The sequence below is a fragment of the Trachemys scripta genome, chromosome 8 (assembly GCF_013100865.1).
Source record: "Trachemys scripta elegans isolate TJP31775 chromosome 8, CAS_Tse_1.0, whole genome shotgun sequence".
Lineage (NCBI taxonomy): Eukaryota > Metazoa > Chordata > Testudines > Emydidae > Trachemys > Trachemys scripta.
Window position 1 is genome coordinate 55,230,800 of NC_048305.1, and position 17,264 is coordinate 55,248,063.

Genomic DNA, 17,264 nt, shown 5'->3' on the forward strand with positions numbered 1-17,264 from the left:
TGTGGGTAAATGATTCACAATAAGGTAGATTCTGCCCATACTGTAGGCCTGGGGAGACTCCACCAATATGGCAGGAGGAGAGAAGAAAATATCAAAATGAGAAGCCAATCAGAGGGGAATTGGAGAAGGGAAAAACCAACAGTGAGGCCTTGTCTACACACACACTTGCACCGGTTTCATTAAACTGCTTCAGTCAAACTGGTGCAAGCGCCTCTGTGGACTCTCTTATTTCAGTGTAAGAGTCCTTTGAGTGATTGCACATGTGCATTCCACTCTTGTGTCTGTGCCCACAGTGCACGGCCCTCGGAAACTTTTTCCCTCAGCGGCACCCACTGGGTGGCTCAAGCTCCCCCTGCTGCCGCATGCCACTGCATGCAAGTATAAAGGGCAGAGCTGCCCCTTGTCCTTCTTACGGCCCACGATGGTCATTGGAACTCTGTTCTATACCAGAACAGTTATCCTCTTGGCCTTTATAAACATAGTCTGAGCGTGTGTATATACATATATATAGTTAGTCCTATTCTCACCCACCACAATGCTCGTTAGACGTGACAGCAGCTAATCAGAGAGAGTGTTAAGTGCACCAGGCTGCTACCCTCAAATCAAAGGCTGAGTTGCCAGTGAGGAAAAGGGTGTTTTGGGGATATTTGACTGTTTGTGTTTCACCTAATAAAAGAGCCCACTTCCCTTTGATTTCTGCTGATGTACCCCTGCTGTTCGGGAGCTTCTTCCTAAACCAGTTTCTGTCTGTAGTCTGGCATCCCACAACTTCCTTTGGTTCGTTGTATCTGCTGCCACCTGCTGGTCTGTTCTCCAAGGAGCAGCAGAAAATGAAAAGGGTATATAGTAGTGGAGTCCAGCAGCACCCATACCGGACAGGGTTGGCGGGTGGGAAGATTTTTAATGTGAATAGTAAATTGTCAGATTACTCCTTGCAGAGGTGAGAATGCCACTAAGAACTTTAGAAACCTAGCATAGATTTTACAGTAACTGAATTTCTGATTGTGCCTCTCTCGCCCCTCCCCCACCCTGGAAATGACAATTCCATGGTCATGTTTCTAATTGTATGTTGTTTTTTCTTATTTTTTTTTTCATTACTTAGCTCTCTGAATCCTCCTCCTCTTGTTCCTCTATCCATTCCATGGACACGTCTTCCTCAGGGGTGTCATCTTTAACCAACACTATCTCACCCCCTCCTTCCTTAACCTCCAATCCCAAGATCCACAAGCGCTCCATCTCCGTCACATCCATTACCTCAGCAGTATTGCCTCCTGTTTACAACCAGCAAAACGAAGACATGTGCATCATCCGGATCAGCATAGAAGACAACAATGGCAATATGTACAAGAGTATCATGGTCAGTGATGTGGAAGAGCTAAATGTTTTTATTAGTACTGAGATGTTTTTGTTCAGGGTGACCAATTATATGCAAGGTCTCAGCCTTGGTGCAAATCAAAGCAGCTAAATTTTAAATGCTAAGGGCCACATCATGCCCTTGATTCTTGCATTCCAGTATTCACAGTATGTTCCATCTTCTGAACTCCCCCTGTGGTTTCAGTTGGCTCCAGTTCATTGCTTGTCCCAAATTGTTGTGTCATGCTAGTGGTAAATTTGCACTGCATTCCACTTTTAGCGATAGCTGCATTTTAGTAGTGGACACTCCCACTGCTCCACACACCCATTCCTCCCCCCACACACATCCCTCTTGAGTTTCAGTTCTTTTGAGTGAAAGATGTTATTTAAACAATACCTAGCACTTAGCTATATAGGGATCTCAAAGGGCATATAATTGTAAGGTGGTGTTATAATACAATATCCTTCTATCATATCGAATCTATTTCTAATGCATCCATCATTATGATATTTGGATTTTAATCATAATCTTTGTCCCAAATTCAAAGTTTTATTTGTATTTATTAGAATTAGTAGAAAAATCAAAATAAGTCTTGTGAAAATTTCAAACAGGGTTTTATTGTATGGGTTTTGGAAACTGATCTATTTTTAGTTTATCAAAATTTTCCCCAGAGATTTTCAACAACTGCAATAAAAACACTTTTTTCAGTATCAAAGACTAAAAGTTTTAAAAATAAATATTTTTGATTTTGAAAAAATCTCATCACATGATTGAGCGGATGAGTCAAAACTGGCACTGGAAAGGAAGCCCTGAAGCTAGAAAACCAAAATGGCAAATGGAACCCCCCTTTCTCCCCAAATCATAAATAATTAAAAACAATAAAGGAAAATTGAGAATGAAAATTTTTAAAAAGGAAAAATACTGAGAATATAAGAATATTTTTCTGAAAATTTCATTGTGAAAAATGTTCAAATTTCATCCCAATTTTCTCCAAATGAAAAATGTTAACCAGTTCCGGTGTTAGTTTGGGGGATGGAAGATACAAATAACAAATTTTTATACTTGAGGTTTGAAACTCAAAGAAGGAATGTGGCAGGTTTCACTGAGATTGCATGTGCCAACTTTCTGCCTGGAGGGAATTTTTTTTTTCTCACTACCCCCCTGAAACTAGTGACTGTACAATGGAAGGTCTGACAAGCTGTTGAACTGAGCAGTGTTCCCTCTATAATGAAAACTACTAGCAAGTGTGCAGCAATGCTTTCATCCTATAGCTCCATTTGGAATCCCTCTCATCCAGGTATAGATGATCCTCTGTGAAACATTTCCATTTAAAGGGAAACTGTCAAGATATAAACCGTGGACCAGATGTGCAGCCGTGCAGCTGCTGCTGGCACAAAGTGGTAGCAAAGCTAATGGATCTAAGCAATGCTCTGATGGCACAGGATTGCTATAGTCGCTTCTTTATCACTCCCTCATTCCAGCTTGCAGCAGAGTGGTCATGATTGGGACTCTGTTATGTCCAGGGGATCCCAGTTGATGGAATGATCTCATACAGCTAGAGACATAGAAGAGAGCAGCCTTCATGGTGGTCTCTTATATCAGGGACTGACAAGACTTAGAGGCTCTAGGATTGGTGGCAGCATATACAACAAAGCATGTACAACAACACTTTGTAAATGTCACTATTGATGATGCTATCAGTAAAAACAACAAGGAGTACTTGTGGCCACTTAGAGACTAACACTAAAACCCACTTCATCAGATGCATGGAGTGGAAAATACAGTAGAGAGGTATAAATACACAGTACATGAAAAGATGGGAGTTGCCTTCCCAAGTGGGGGGATCAGTGCTAACGAGCCAATTCAATTAAGGTGGAAGTGGGCTATTCTCAACAGTAGAATACCAAGGGAGGGAAAATCACTTTTGTAGTGGTAATGAGGCCAATGTAATCAGGATGGCCCATTTCAAACAGTTGACAAGAAGGTGTGAGTATCAGCAGGGGGAAATTAGTTTTGTCAACTGTTTGAATGGGCCACCCTGATTACATTGGCCTCATTACCACTACAGACCAAACCAGCTACCACTCTGAAACCTGATGCTATCAGTGTTTCTCTGGACTGGGCCATTTTCCTATGTTGACTTCTTTACATACCTCACTTATGCCTTACCCACAAGCCATGGAACAAACACTCCATGTATTTATTTATATATATTTTGAATGGGTGAACCAAATAAATATTTTGCAACTTGCAGGACACCTTTTTTTAAAGGAATTGATCTCCCAGGTGCTGCAAAGAACAGTGAACTATGGGCCTGAACCAAATCTCACTGAAGACTATAGGAATTTTTCTACTGATTTCAGAGTGCTTCAGATGAGGCCCTAGATTCATAGATTCTAGGACTGGAAGGGACCTCGAGAGATCATTGAGTCCAGTCCCCTGTCCTCATGGCAGGACCAAATACTGTTAGTTCAGTTAGTTCAGAACAAGTGACACTTCCACGGCAGACTGCAAACTAGGTACAAGGCCAAAAAATCTTCACAAGATTTCAAAGCAAGTATTTACCCCCTTAGATTCCAAATTAATTGTTGCCTATGAGCAACAGAAGGAGAAATTATTTATGTGGAAATTTTAAGCCTAGTACAAATGACACCTCATCTCTCAACACATTTGCTCAAGGGAGCTGATTATGTTATTTACTGATCTCTCAGTTGATGCAGTATCTATCTTCCTGCATAAAACAAATTATTTCAAAAAAGTCATAAGTAACACATTTTAGTGCCCACCAATAGCTACTATCTAATTCCTAAGAGGCAATAGTTTCTTAGTGCTTTGGGAAACTCACCCCTAGACCCAGTGATGCAGTCAAAGCAGACTTTTATACATCAATTACAATGCTTAGATAATAAGTAAAGTGAAGAAGAAAAAATCCTCATTGCAAAATTCTTTTTCCAGTTGACTAGCCAAGACAAGACTCCGGCTGTCATTCAAAGAGCTATGTCAAAACACAACCTGGAGGCTGACCCCGTCGAGGATTATGAACTTGTTCAGGTCATCGCTGAGGACAAAGGTAAGAAAACACCAATACTTGCTTCTTAAAAAGTTCTTCAGATTTTGCAGGAAGAAAGTGAATACGAAGCAACTTCAGAAACACAGTGGATTTTTCTTCAGTCAGTCAGTTTCGGTAGATCTGTGATTGCTTCATTGATCACTACAGGCCTGTCCTCCACTTTGGACATGAGCAAGTGCAGAATGGGAGGACGTACAGTCCGAGATCCCAGCTTCAGAGTGTAAAGAGACATGAAGTTAGGGCCATACGGGAATGAACAAAGAGCTGGGAGTGTAGCATGCAGATTCCATGCTGCCAAAAAGTCACAGGGAACACCTGGCCATTTCACTGAGATCTCGGGACATATGATTTGCCTAGCTGCATACTCCTCCCAGCCTGCCCCTGCACTGACAGCATGGCAGTTTCCCATTAGCTGGATCCACTGTCTATGTGTTCCCACCCTCTTCAATGGCATGTGCAAGCCACCACGGGGAAGTTTGTCCTGCCTTGAACAGCAGTGGTCTCTGCAGCAATTTGCAATGAAAATTCTCTTGCAATACAGCACAGAGAGCAGCTGCTCCCTGGCTCCCCCTCACTCAGCCAGGCCTGATTCCTTTTTATCCACAGAGCATTGAACACAGAGGGTTAGCGTGCAGGTATTTCCTCGCCCTGCACCCTCACCTTCTGGCTGTCTGACTTCACTATCCTTTGAGTCCCTACCATGGTACAGAGTGGAGTGAAGCAGAGCCTCACTGCCTCCCTATATAATACAGATCCATGAAGTAGCCAGCATGACTAGGCACGTGCAAAGCAACGCCTCCATGCAGGAACACAAGAGTTGCCACACTCAAACAGACTATCTGGAGGTCTGTCTAGTCTACTATCCTGGCTCTCACAGTGGCCAGTACTAGATGCTTTTAGCCTGCCTAAATTCCCAGCAGTTTAAAAGGGGCACAATATACTTTACTTCCTGTTCTTAACTGCTGTGCATTATGGCTGCACACTGTTAAATAGATGTGCTTCACCCCAAACAAGGCTACACTTCAGTGATCACTGAAATGATTCCTCTACTGCAGGGGTAGGCAACCTATGGCACATGTGCCAAAGGTGGCACGCGAGCTGATTTTCAATGGCACTCACACTGCCCGGGTCCTGGCCACCGGTCCAGGGGGAGTCTGCATTTTAATTTAATTTTAAATTGAAGCTTCGTAAACATTTTAAAAACCTTATTTACTTTACATACAACAATAGTTTAGTTATATATTGTAGACTTATAGAAAGAGACCTTCTAAAAACGTTAAACATTAAAATGTATTACTGGCACACGAAACCTTAAATCAGAGTGAATAAACGAAGACTGGGCACACCACTTCTGAAAGGTTGTTGACCCCTGCTCTACTGTATGCAGTTTGTGAATCTATTGGTAAAGCATATTAAGATCCTTTTCCATATAAGATCATTATTATGTATTATTACTAGAGTTAAAGATCAGGTGGCTAAAGCATAGTTTAGAGTCACTATAGGGATGATGTAAAAATGGTTTTTATACCTTTGTGCTTAGACCCTGATCAAGCAAGGTACTAGGTATGTGCCTAAATTTGAAGCATGTAATTCCACTGGTGTCCACTTAATGCCCCTACTAGCTCTCTATGAATTCTGTCCTATTAATGTGCTGAATTAAAAGTAAGATGTTACTCCTGTAATCCCTGGAATCCCATTCAGGTGCAGAACAAATTGGATTCTCTTCTGCCTAATTAATCCTCTACAAACTTGTCATCTAAGCTCTGGTTCTGAATCCTTATTCTGGGCGATGGATGTAAGAGGCAGAAAGAACCCAGCCAGGTTTGTCAGATGCCAGGTGGAGTTCTAGGTCTGGTAGTTACAAAAGGCTTGTTTGAACCTATAAATTGAGCTGATTTGAACTGCTACCGAAGGATAATGACCCACGATGTGGGTGCTGTGCTCTCACATTTCTAACCATGACCTCCATGTCAGGAAATCACTATATTAGCAAAGCTCTGCCTCATTCCCCAGGATCAGTCAGTCGTGCTATGCAGACCCACGGATGTATACCAGACATGAAAAAGCAGCTCTCTCTGAGAGCCTTTTCATTAGTATCTGTTGGAAGCATTCCTGCCCGCCCCTTCCTCCCTGCCCAGGGCAAACCTCGTGGGACACTTCATGACTATGCAAAAGAGGGAATGATTTATTTAGGGCTATGAAATTGCATTTAGTCTCAGCTGCTGCAGAGATTCCTTGGGCTGCCACGCAGGGAAGCTATTTATTGATAGTCTACTAAAGGGGTCTTGTTAATGAGTTAGGGTAACCCATCAGCTAGAAAAATGTCATTGCTATCACAGCCTAGGCACATATCTGGTGATCGTCAACAGGGCAGCTGTAGATGGTGGAAGTGGTGCCGTTTTTCTGTATCATGTAATATATAAACATTTTCAGGCATCCATTCAAAAAAAATTGTTAAATCGCAAAAAGGGCCATAACTCGAAGAAACATAGTCTGATTTTGACCAAAATTGGCAGATAGCCGCATTATCAATTGTATTTAGAAGCTATGTACTTAAAGTAGTACTGTTTTGGAAAAAATGGGAAATATTTAGCCCCATGTGATATACTTTATGCATTTTCACATACTTTTTTGCCATCAGTTAAAGCAAAAGTCTGTAGTCATACGACAAGATGAGCTTGTTTGTACCATGTAATTTATCAAAATAATTGTCATTCTTTGTAGCATGGATTGATTTGAGAGGGAAAAATTGCTATTTTACATTTTATGAATATTGGCTACTGTCCAATAACTCCTTCACAGGCAACTGATGTTAACACAGTGCACACCATGATGAAATATTTTCAGAATATGTTCCACTCTCTGAGCCAAAACTGGACCTGTGTCGTGTATGGTGAAGCAATCTACTGCAAAGCACTGTTGATTAAATGGAGGAATCAAAACAGATTTGACAATGACCACCTTAAGATGGGGGGCATGCATCATGCAGCAAATTTCATGGGTGATACAGCATGTATGGTGCTTCAGCCATGCTCTAAGAGGGAAGGCATATAGCCATGGCATTAGAATCCATCAACTTATGAATGAGGTGATGACTTGCTTGAAGTAGGTGGCACTTGGCAATTCCATGAACATTGATGTTCTCCCAGAAGATAAGAAGAGACACATCTTGGAGAAGGCTCGAACACACGTTGAAGCTTTTGAAGATGTGGAGCCAGGCACACTGAGAAAACAGATTGGAAGCACAGAATGCTCTGGCAGACTTGATGAACAGCTCCCAAGCATTGCACCAGCTCATGGACACTTACTTGACCCAAGGGAAAAACTGTTCAGATACATTTCCATCCTGGGAAAACTAGGTAACACATTGCTCCCAACCACTGATGGATTACATAGCAGCAAAGAGAGGCAATAACAAGTCCATGGAGCTTGAGACATTTGCAGAGATGATCCCACTGTGACAGTGTGGTCATATGAAATATGCCAGATGGGTTGTGTAAGTGTTAGCAGAAGCCAGATCTCTGGAGGAGGAGGAGAAGCCACATATATATCATGCCCTAGCTGATAGTCAGGAAGCAAGGTACCAGATTGCCAGACTCTTCAGTGGGGTACTTACACCGTGACATGGCCATTGAGCAATCTCTGAACAAGGACTGTAGGAATCATCAGCATCTTTGCACAAAAGATACGGCTCTGACCAAGGATTACCTCACTGCACGTTTTAAGGCAGCTGTAACAGCTGTGACAAAACAAAGGTGTGGAATTCAGCCTTCGATCTCCACAAAGAAGCTACTACAAAACCCATGGCTGCAGATGAAATTGTTGTCCAAAGTATTAAAAAGTGACTGAAAGAATGACAAATCCATTTAGCATTGAACCTGGAACAAGCCCACACAACAGTCACTTGTGAATGTTGCAACATCTACTGTGGGCCCACCTGAAAGTGCAGAAGGTTTGTGCATGATGAGAGAGACTGGCACGCGATAAATGAAGATGTTTGTAACCAGGAGGCTGCAAAAGGGCGAGGGAGACCTCTTTGAGCTCATAGAAAGGCATAATCACAAAGAATTTGGTAGTCTCAACAAAACAATCAAACAAAAGAAGAAGCAGTCAGCACAAGCGATTGTCAAAAAGAACAGGAGTACTTGTGGCACCTTAGAGACTAACAAAACTAAGGTGCTACAAGTACTCCTGTTCTTTTTGCGGATACAGACTAACATGACTGCTACTCTGAAACCTATTGATCGTCAGATATTCAGCAAGCTGACAGGTTTTTTGCCCAGTCCAGAGATGTTGATATACAGGGTCTGATGACACGTGAGCTGGCACCTGTCCTACTTTCGCTCTTCAACTTGGGTGGATCGCTAAGAAAGACTCAAAAGAGCAACACACTGTCTTGGCTGGAGAAAAATCTGTCAATAGTTGAGCTACCAGCATCTGATGAGCGAACGTCAGCTATTCTTGAACTCGGGATGCTTCTGCTGATGGTGTGCAATGATACTGCCAAGTGCAAAACTACTGGGGAGCTGTCTGATCAGCTGCTGCACACTATCCTCAGACTGCAATGTCCATACACTGCTATTGTGGGGGACAATTATGCAAATGAAGAATCAATCAAATCTAGTGAGAGATCCCACAGGGGGAATATCCAAATGCAAGACGTTCGGAGCCCCTACTCTGTTCACACTATTACCAAAGCAACACTTGCAGATGATATCAAATTCAAAAAATAAATCTAACATTGCAAACTTTCTCCTCAGTGACTGGATTGTGGAGTGTGAACAGAGATTGTCACCTGGTCGTTACATATAATGACCTGTCATTTATAAACTTGCTCCCAGTACCTACAGCATGAGCAGTTTTCAGGCCGAAGAGCAGATATGCTCAAGATGATATGACAGTCTAGAAGGGTTAGTTAACAAAGAACTGAGCAGTAGCTGAATCAAATAGTCCTTGCTCAGGATCACTAGCAAGATTTGAAGGTAGGTACCTGAGGTCCAACCCAATTACAGCTTTTTCAGAATCAGCAGTCTCTGGCTAACAGGTATCTTTATTGTACTGTAGTACAATCAGCAAGCATCTCTGGCTAATGTGTGCTACAAGTTTTTGCTAAGAACACCAAAACAAGTGAGAAACTGCCATCACCTTCAGGCAGCACCTGAAATGTGTAAATTATAATTCATAGACAGGAAATCATGCAACAGTTCAGTATCTTTAGGTGGCCGCTGTCAACAGATGGGTGATGGATAGCATGGGACATCTTGTTCCTCAAATGTTGGTTCTGCCACCTGATCCAGAAACCATCTTTGCCTTTATGCAGCATAGCTGGGAAAATATCTGTGCAACAAAGAGATGCAAATACCACCACGAAGATTTGGTGTGCTGCACTCAGTTGTGACAGTGACAAGTGTAGCAGAAGAGCACTGAATACATCAGAGACAGATTCCGAGGGGGAGTGGAAATGTTTCAGCTATCTGCAAATTACTGAGACTGTTTTTGAGACTAAATATAGCTCTGGGGAGTGTTGTATTAGACATTCAGTAGGTCATAGTTATATGTAGGCATTATATAAGAGTATACGGTTATACTTTGTTATTTACACAATATATTCACATAAGATATTCTATAGTCCTTCTACTATGAATCATTACTGTTGTAGAAGTAGTTTACATGTATTGTCACTGCATTCAGTGATAGTAAGATGATCATTACAGTTGTACCACGTGTGCTTTAGGCTTATGTCTCTGGCCGAGTAGCTAATGTAAAAAATATGTTTTGTAATTAAGGGGTAGGAGGGCTTAGTATCTGCATATATTCATAAAAATAGCAGACAAAACAAATCTTTGCTCACATCAGTCCATTCTATAAATGATGACAGATGTTTTGAGGTATTACATGGCACAAACAAGCTCTTGCTATCATGCGACTACAGGCTTTTACTCTAACTGAAGGCAAAAAAGTACAGGAAAATGCACACATATTATCAGGGGCTAAATATGTCCCAAACTTCCTAAAGCAGTACTATTTTGAGGGCATTGGTCCATTATCAATTTATTTAGAAGCTTTCTGCCAATTTTGGTCAAAATTAAAATCTGCGTTATGGCCCTTTTTGTGATTTTCATGACTTTTTTTCCAATTGGATGCTGATAACATTTAAACATTATGGCATATAGGAAAACAGCTCCACTTACAACATCTACATCCACTCTGGTGTGATGACCACCACATATGTGCCTAAGAGGGGGTAGCAATGACATGGTTACCTCTTAGTGTCCAAAGAGGTGTGGGCTGGTAGACTATGAGAAAAAGTCCCTAATGTAGTCTGCCTGGAAACCTTTCTTTCCTATTAATATATTTTACAGTGACACCTCACTGGTTCTCTTTTCCGGTAGGTCTCCCTACCGTGAAATGCATTAGTGGTGGTCGTATGTGTTGAGAGTGGCAGCAGCTGGAGGTGATGCAGTGCTCACCCTGAGAAATACAGTTTCAATAGTCAGACAGAACTGCAGTGGGAGAGCCAGGCCCAGAACCTACAAACCACTTATGCACGTGCTTTGCTTTACCCATCTAATGTTTGCAGGATTAGGGCTTAAGAGTGTCTGGGGTTTTATTTTATTTTTTTGCGGGGGCTGAGGGCAGGGGGGCAGGGAGTCTATCAAAATCACTGAACACGTCTTCAGCGGGGACGGGGTTGTTACAGCTTCACATAAAAGGTAAAGCCAAATTCTATTAATAAAAACACCAAAGACATGCCCACACCCAAAGCCTACCAAACCACACACATCAAAATGCACTAAAAGCACATTAAGATTGCAAGGACAAGCACTTGACAGTTAGGAAATGTCAGACTTACAGTTTCCTATGCTGCAACCCTAATTCAGACCCCTTGCTCATCTGCATTATGCTAGTCTTTAATTACATGATCACGTCCTATTTCTCCCCCCCTCTCCTCCCACTGGAGTCTGAATTATAGTTCCATGGGCAACTAGTAAATGCCAGTTTTACAACTTTCAAGGGCTTGACTTTGCAACCTAAATAATGTTTTTAATTTAGTTTTTTGTCACCATAACATGTCCCTGTTCACAAGGGGAAAGGACAAAATGCACAGCTGCCAAATCAGAGTCGCATGTGGGCATTGCAGCCAGATGCCGACATGAGATTTCTTTTCATGTTAGTAACTGTAGAATCAATACTATAGCACAACACCACTAACTTTGTTTCCTCTCTTTGCAGAGTTAGTCATCCCCGACAGTGCTAATGTATTTTATGCCATGAACAGCCAGGTGAACTTTGACTTCATCCTACGGAAAAAAAACTCCCTTGATGGGCAAGTGAAGATGCGGAGCCGATCTAGTTTGACACTTCCCAGAACTGCCAAAAGGGGGTGCTGGACTAACAGACATAGCAAAATCACACTTTGAAGAGAATGAGCTAACACAAAGGAGATTTGGTTTAGAAAAAAGAAAAGACCTTTGATACCATCCAGTATTACAAAGTCACGGAAGATGAAGGTGTCAGTGTTTGACTTTGGAAAGATTTGAGACTGGAATGCAAAGTGTGCATTCACTATAGATACAGATAGAGATGAACATCGAGAGAGAGAGAGATTTATGGGACAGTCACTATGGAAATATATTTTGCACATTGGCCTAGGAAGGTGAGGTCACATATACAGGGAAAAATGGAATTGCCAACCAATCTTGTCTTAAGAATTCCACATAAGCTAAATCTCCTCCTTGGAAAACAGATTCTCCTTTGTGCCAGTATTACCTAGAACAAGAACTTTAAATTTATTTTTATACATTGGAGAAGAAAACTGTTGCAATTAAATTCCACCTGAATCAAGCAGGAGGATCTGAGCAGCCGTCAGCTGAATGATAACACCGATTTCCAAAGGATGTGGATGAGTTGATGTCTGCTAGTTCCTCACCCTGTCTGACAAGTGTTGCCTCCAGGAGGCTTTCATGTCTGTGAAGAAGAAAGGAGGGTTGAGCCCCTCCCAAAACCCTAGTCTAGAGACACAAGGAAGAATTCAATTGTGTGCACGTAGGTTGGTTTCACAGAACTGACAAACATTTTTTGCAGTTGTTCAAAGCCAGAAAATACATTTTGGGGTTTTTCCAAAGAACATTAAGAAAATGGGCCATGGTTGCTTTTGGATGAATGTCATGTTTTGTTAATGAGCAAGGCAAGGAAACTCAACCAACGTTACTTCTCTGGACCTTGTTCACATCTTAATGCCACTACAGTGTGTTCTTCCTTAGGCTTACCTAATCTGTTTAACAGGAATCAAGGCCTTTTGCATGTACAGTTGCAAGTTCTCCAAATTCACTGATGTACCTCGTTGTAATGTGCAATCCCACTTCAGGTGCAGAACTCTACATTAATCCACATTGATTCAGTGAGAGGCAACTATATTATTTTGTGTTTTAAAAGTGGCATAAGACAGACATGTTTATTATTCAGTGCCCAAAATTACCACAGATCTTATAAACTTGTAGCATTATTATACATAATCTTCAACCACCACCCTCTCTTATATGCTTCTATTAACTGAATAGTTTCCTGACATGGTACATCCTTCCAGATGGAATAGAGAATTTAACCTTCTGAAAAGGCTCCCATAGCTGCTATTCTCTGTGAAACTTTAAATGACGCATTTCTTAACTCGAAGATACAAGTCTCCCTTCAGAACACATGCATAATTAAAAGGTCACATAAAAGATTTTAATTGAAAGCCATAAATGACACATTGGATTGTAAGCAACACTCACAGAACAGATTGTCTTTTCAGAATACTAAAGTTGGTTAAAATTAACTCAGATCTTGAATTTTATACAAGTCTGGAGCATGTTTTACCAGTTCTGTAGCACTGATTGTCAAAGCTGGGCCTAGATTCCATTACCAAATAGCCCTGATGTACCAATAAATGTCTTAAATGGTGTTGGGTCTTTACTATGTAAAGAATTATTCCCATTTAAAAGCCAGCTCATTCTCTATGGTTTGGGTATCTTAAATCCAAGTTGTATTTTTGTTTTGGGGATGAATAGATCCAGTTTTGAACTGAGCCTTAGATGTGTCTAGCGTTAGGTCAGGTTTACAACAGAACTAAAGTTCAGTTTCCTTTGTAGTTCAGTAAAGGGAATGCATGAATGTGTTGGTGAGTTTTACACTATGTCTATACAGTATGGCATATAAAGCATAGCCCCTCACCCACACAATATATAGAACTACAAAATCTGGATTTTATATTGCCAAGGTTATGTTGTTGAACATGTCTTTTCCTTTCTTACAGGGAAAGAAATTGCTGTTGGATAAAACTGGTTTCATTTATTTAAGATGGGCAGTTTTAGAAGTAATTTCTCATGAACAAAATGTTTTTGTGATTCTCCTTCTGCTGATTCTTCATCAACCCTCTGGTTCCAGCTGCCATTAATATTTCACTGAAATCAGACCATTAGGCATTAGCTTGTGTGTGTTACCTAGCTGGCCCTGGAATGTTCAGCAGCTGTTAAGGATCTAGATCAGACATCCATAGCACAGTGGAGAAACAAATCATTCGAAAGAGAACAATCTAAAAAGGCTTTTCGGACAATTCAACTGCTGAATGACACCAGCGCGTATATTCAGTACTCAAGAGCTGCTTGGAATATTCTTGTCGAAAATTTTGACAGAAATGGGGAAAACATACATGTTCATGATTTATTTCTCCTTCCCTTTTTCCACCCAGCGTGATAGCTGTTTGGAAAATAGGCACATGAGTATTCTACCTCTGAGCTACTGGATTGTTCCTTGCTAGAGACTACTGCACAAGCAGGGAAGCCGAGACCCAGCTACTTCCATTAGAGCAGCCAAAGCTCTTTCATAGAATCACTAAACTGAAAGGGACCTTAATAGGTTATCTAGTCCAGTCCCCATGGCAGAATTAAATGTTATCTAGATCATCCCTGAGAGGTGCTTGTCTAACCTGCTCTTAAAAAATCTCCAGGGATGGAGATGCCACAGCCTCCCTAGGCAATTTATTCAAGTGTTTAACTACCATGACAGTTAGGAATTTTTTCCTACTGTCCAATTTAAACTCCCCTTGGTGCAATTTAAGCCCATTGCTTCTTGTCCTGTCCTCAGAGGTTAACAAGAACAATGTTTCTCCCTCCTCCTTGTAACAACTTTTTATGTACTTGAAAACTGTTATCATGTCCCTTCTCAGTCTTCACTTCTCCAGACTGAACAAACCCAGTTTTTTCAATCTTTCCTCATAGGTCATGTTTCTACATTTTTGCTGCTTTCCTCTGGACTTTCTCTTTCCTGAAATGTGGCGCCCAGAACTGGATACAATACTCCAGTTGAGGCCTAATCAGCATGGAGTAGAACGGAAGAATTACTTCTCATGTCTTGCTTACAGCACTCGTGCTAATACAACCCAGAAGGATGTTTGCTTTTTTTGCAACGGTGTTACACTGTTGACTCGTATTTAACTTATGGTCCACTATGACCCCCAGATCCCTTTCCACAGTACTCCTTCCTAGGTAGTCATTTCCCATTTTGTATGTGTGCAATTGATTGTTCCTTTCTAAGTGGCGTACTTTGCATTTGTCCTTATTGAATTTAATCCTGTTTACCTCAGACCATTTGTCCAGATCATTTTGAATTTTAATCCTATCCTCCAAAGCACTTTGTATTGTTTGCAAACTTTGTAAGTGTACTCTCTATGCCATTATCTAAATCATTGATGAAGAAAACTGGACCTAGGACCAATCCCTGCAGGACCCCACTTGATATCCCTTCTAGCTTGTGAACTACTCTCTGGGACTGGTTTTCCAACCAGTTATGCACCCACTTTACAGTAGCTCCATCTTGGTTGTATTTCCCTAGTTTGTTTATGAGAAGGTCATGTAAGACGGTATCAAAAGCCTTACTAAAATGAAGATATATCATATCTACCATTTCCCCCTCCACAAGGTTTGTTAACTTGTCAAAGAAAGCTATTAGGTTGATTTGAACGCAATGTGTTCTTGACAAATCCATGCTGTTACTTATCACCTTATTATCTTCTAGGTGTTTGCAAATAGATTGCTTAATTATTTGCTCTGTTATCTTTCCGGGTAATGAAGTTAAACTGACCGGTCTGTAATTCCCCCTTTTTATAGGCTGGCACTATACTTGCCCTTTTCCACTTTTCTGGAATCTCGCCCGTCTTCCATGACTTTTTGAAGATAATTACTAATGGCTCAGATATCTCTTGATTCAGCTTCTTGAGTATTCTAGTATGTATTTATAAATAAATAAATAATAAATAAATGAATGGAGATATCCCATCTCCTAGAACTGGAAGGGACCTTGAAAGGTCATCGAGTACAGCCCCCTGCCTTCACTAGCAGGACCAAGTACTAATTTTGCCCCAGATCCTTAAGTGGCCCCCTCAAGGATTGAACTCACAACCCTGGGTTTAGCAGGCCAATGCTCAAACCACTGAGCTATCCCTTCCCCCCAAAAAAAAAAATTCTTTCATCAAGCCCTGCTGACTTGAAGACATCTAACTTATCTAAGTAATTTTTAACTTGTTCTTTCCCTATTTTAGCCTCTGATCCTACCTCATTTTCACTTGCATTCACTATGTTAGATGTCCAATCGCTACTAACCTTTTTGGTGAAAACTGGAACCAAAAAGTCATTTAGCACTTCTGCCTCCCCCTCCCCCGCCCCCATTGACTAATGGGCCTACCCTCTCCTTGCCCTTACTCTTGCTTCTAATGAATTTGTAGAATGTCTTTCTCAGTCCTTCGAGTAAGATGAGGGAAGGATATATATAAAGATGCATGAAGCAGCATATGGACTCCAGGCAGGACCCCATTTGTTACATGAGAGAGAGAGGTGGTGTTTTGTAAAGCTCCAGTCCTCTTTTCTTCTGTCCCCATGACAATCCGCACCAGCTCCTGCCCCTTTTTTTACCTCTGAAGTTTTCTGGAGTGGGTTGTGTTGAACTGTGAGCCATTTCAAAATTCAGATCACGTTTAGTCTGATTATGAAAAACAAAACTACAAAACACTACTGCACCCACACACAATCAGAGAAAGAGTTTTCTTTGGCTGTGATGCTGCAACCAGCTTAGCACAGGTGAACCTCTGTATCTACATAGAGCTCATTACAAATGATCTGTAAGTTGTTTGGGGCAGGGCCTGTCTTGATATCTGTGTTGCATAGGACTGAGCATGTTCTTAACACATCCGCTAATAATAGGTTTCAATGAGATCTCCAGAAACATGCAATGTTTGAAGTTACTAGCTTCAGCAATTTTTTGACTTATGAATTCAGAGTGGAACATACAGGCAAGTGTGCTTTTTTTCCTCTTAGATATGTATAACAAAAAACAAGTGCATTAAATTTGCACTTCCTTTCCAAAAAGCCTTTACTTCTGCTTAAGCCAAAGCATGAACAACTGCCTCTAGAAAGGAATTCATTTGAAAGTAATGAGCAACTGCAAAAGGGAAGGGGGAGAAAAGTATTTATAATAGAGAAGTAGGAATGCAGTGTCACATCAGGATGTTCTTGCTCGCACTCTGCTCATACGTAAGTTTGGAAAGTAGCAGTTTGCTAGGAAAAATCGGTTTTATTTTGCAGGGAAAAGAGGTGAGGCCACACTGCAGCATTAGCTAATAAAATAAGACTCATGAAATTATGCAAAACTTGTTCTTTCCTTTTTCTGAAACTGGCATTTACAGCCCCTGCATCATTCACGGCATAGTAACGAAATGAAATGAAAACATTTTTGATGGATCAGTAAAAGTTTTGTTTCTAATAAAAACAAACACTCTGACCGTACTTTACCTACTCAAGCACCCAC

General features: G+C 41.1%; 1 protein-coding gene across 6 annotated transcripts in view; it reads left to right on the top strand.

Annotated features, from left to right (window-relative positions):
* Positions 1–13,367, top strand: part of RGL1 (ral guanine nucleotide dissociation stimulator like 1) — a 150,392-nt gene extending 137,025 nt beyond the window's left edge. For 3 of the 6 annotated variants that reach the window (XM_034779669.1, XM_034779670.1, XM_034779666.1), the window contains 3 exons: positions 1,103–1,357; positions 4,310–4,424; positions 11,658–11,845. In XM_034779669.1, the coding sequence (XP_034635560.1) occupies positions 1,103–1,357; positions 4,310–4,424; positions 11,658–11,845 (558 nt within the window). Of the gene's footprint in view, positions 1–1,102; positions 1,358–4,309; positions 4,469–11,657 lie in introns of those variants that run through there. The other 3 variants (XM_034779665.1, XM_034779668.1, XM_034779671.1) reach the window with 2 other exon arrangements.
* The last annotated feature ends 3,897 nt before the right edge of the window (positions 13,368–17,264 follow it).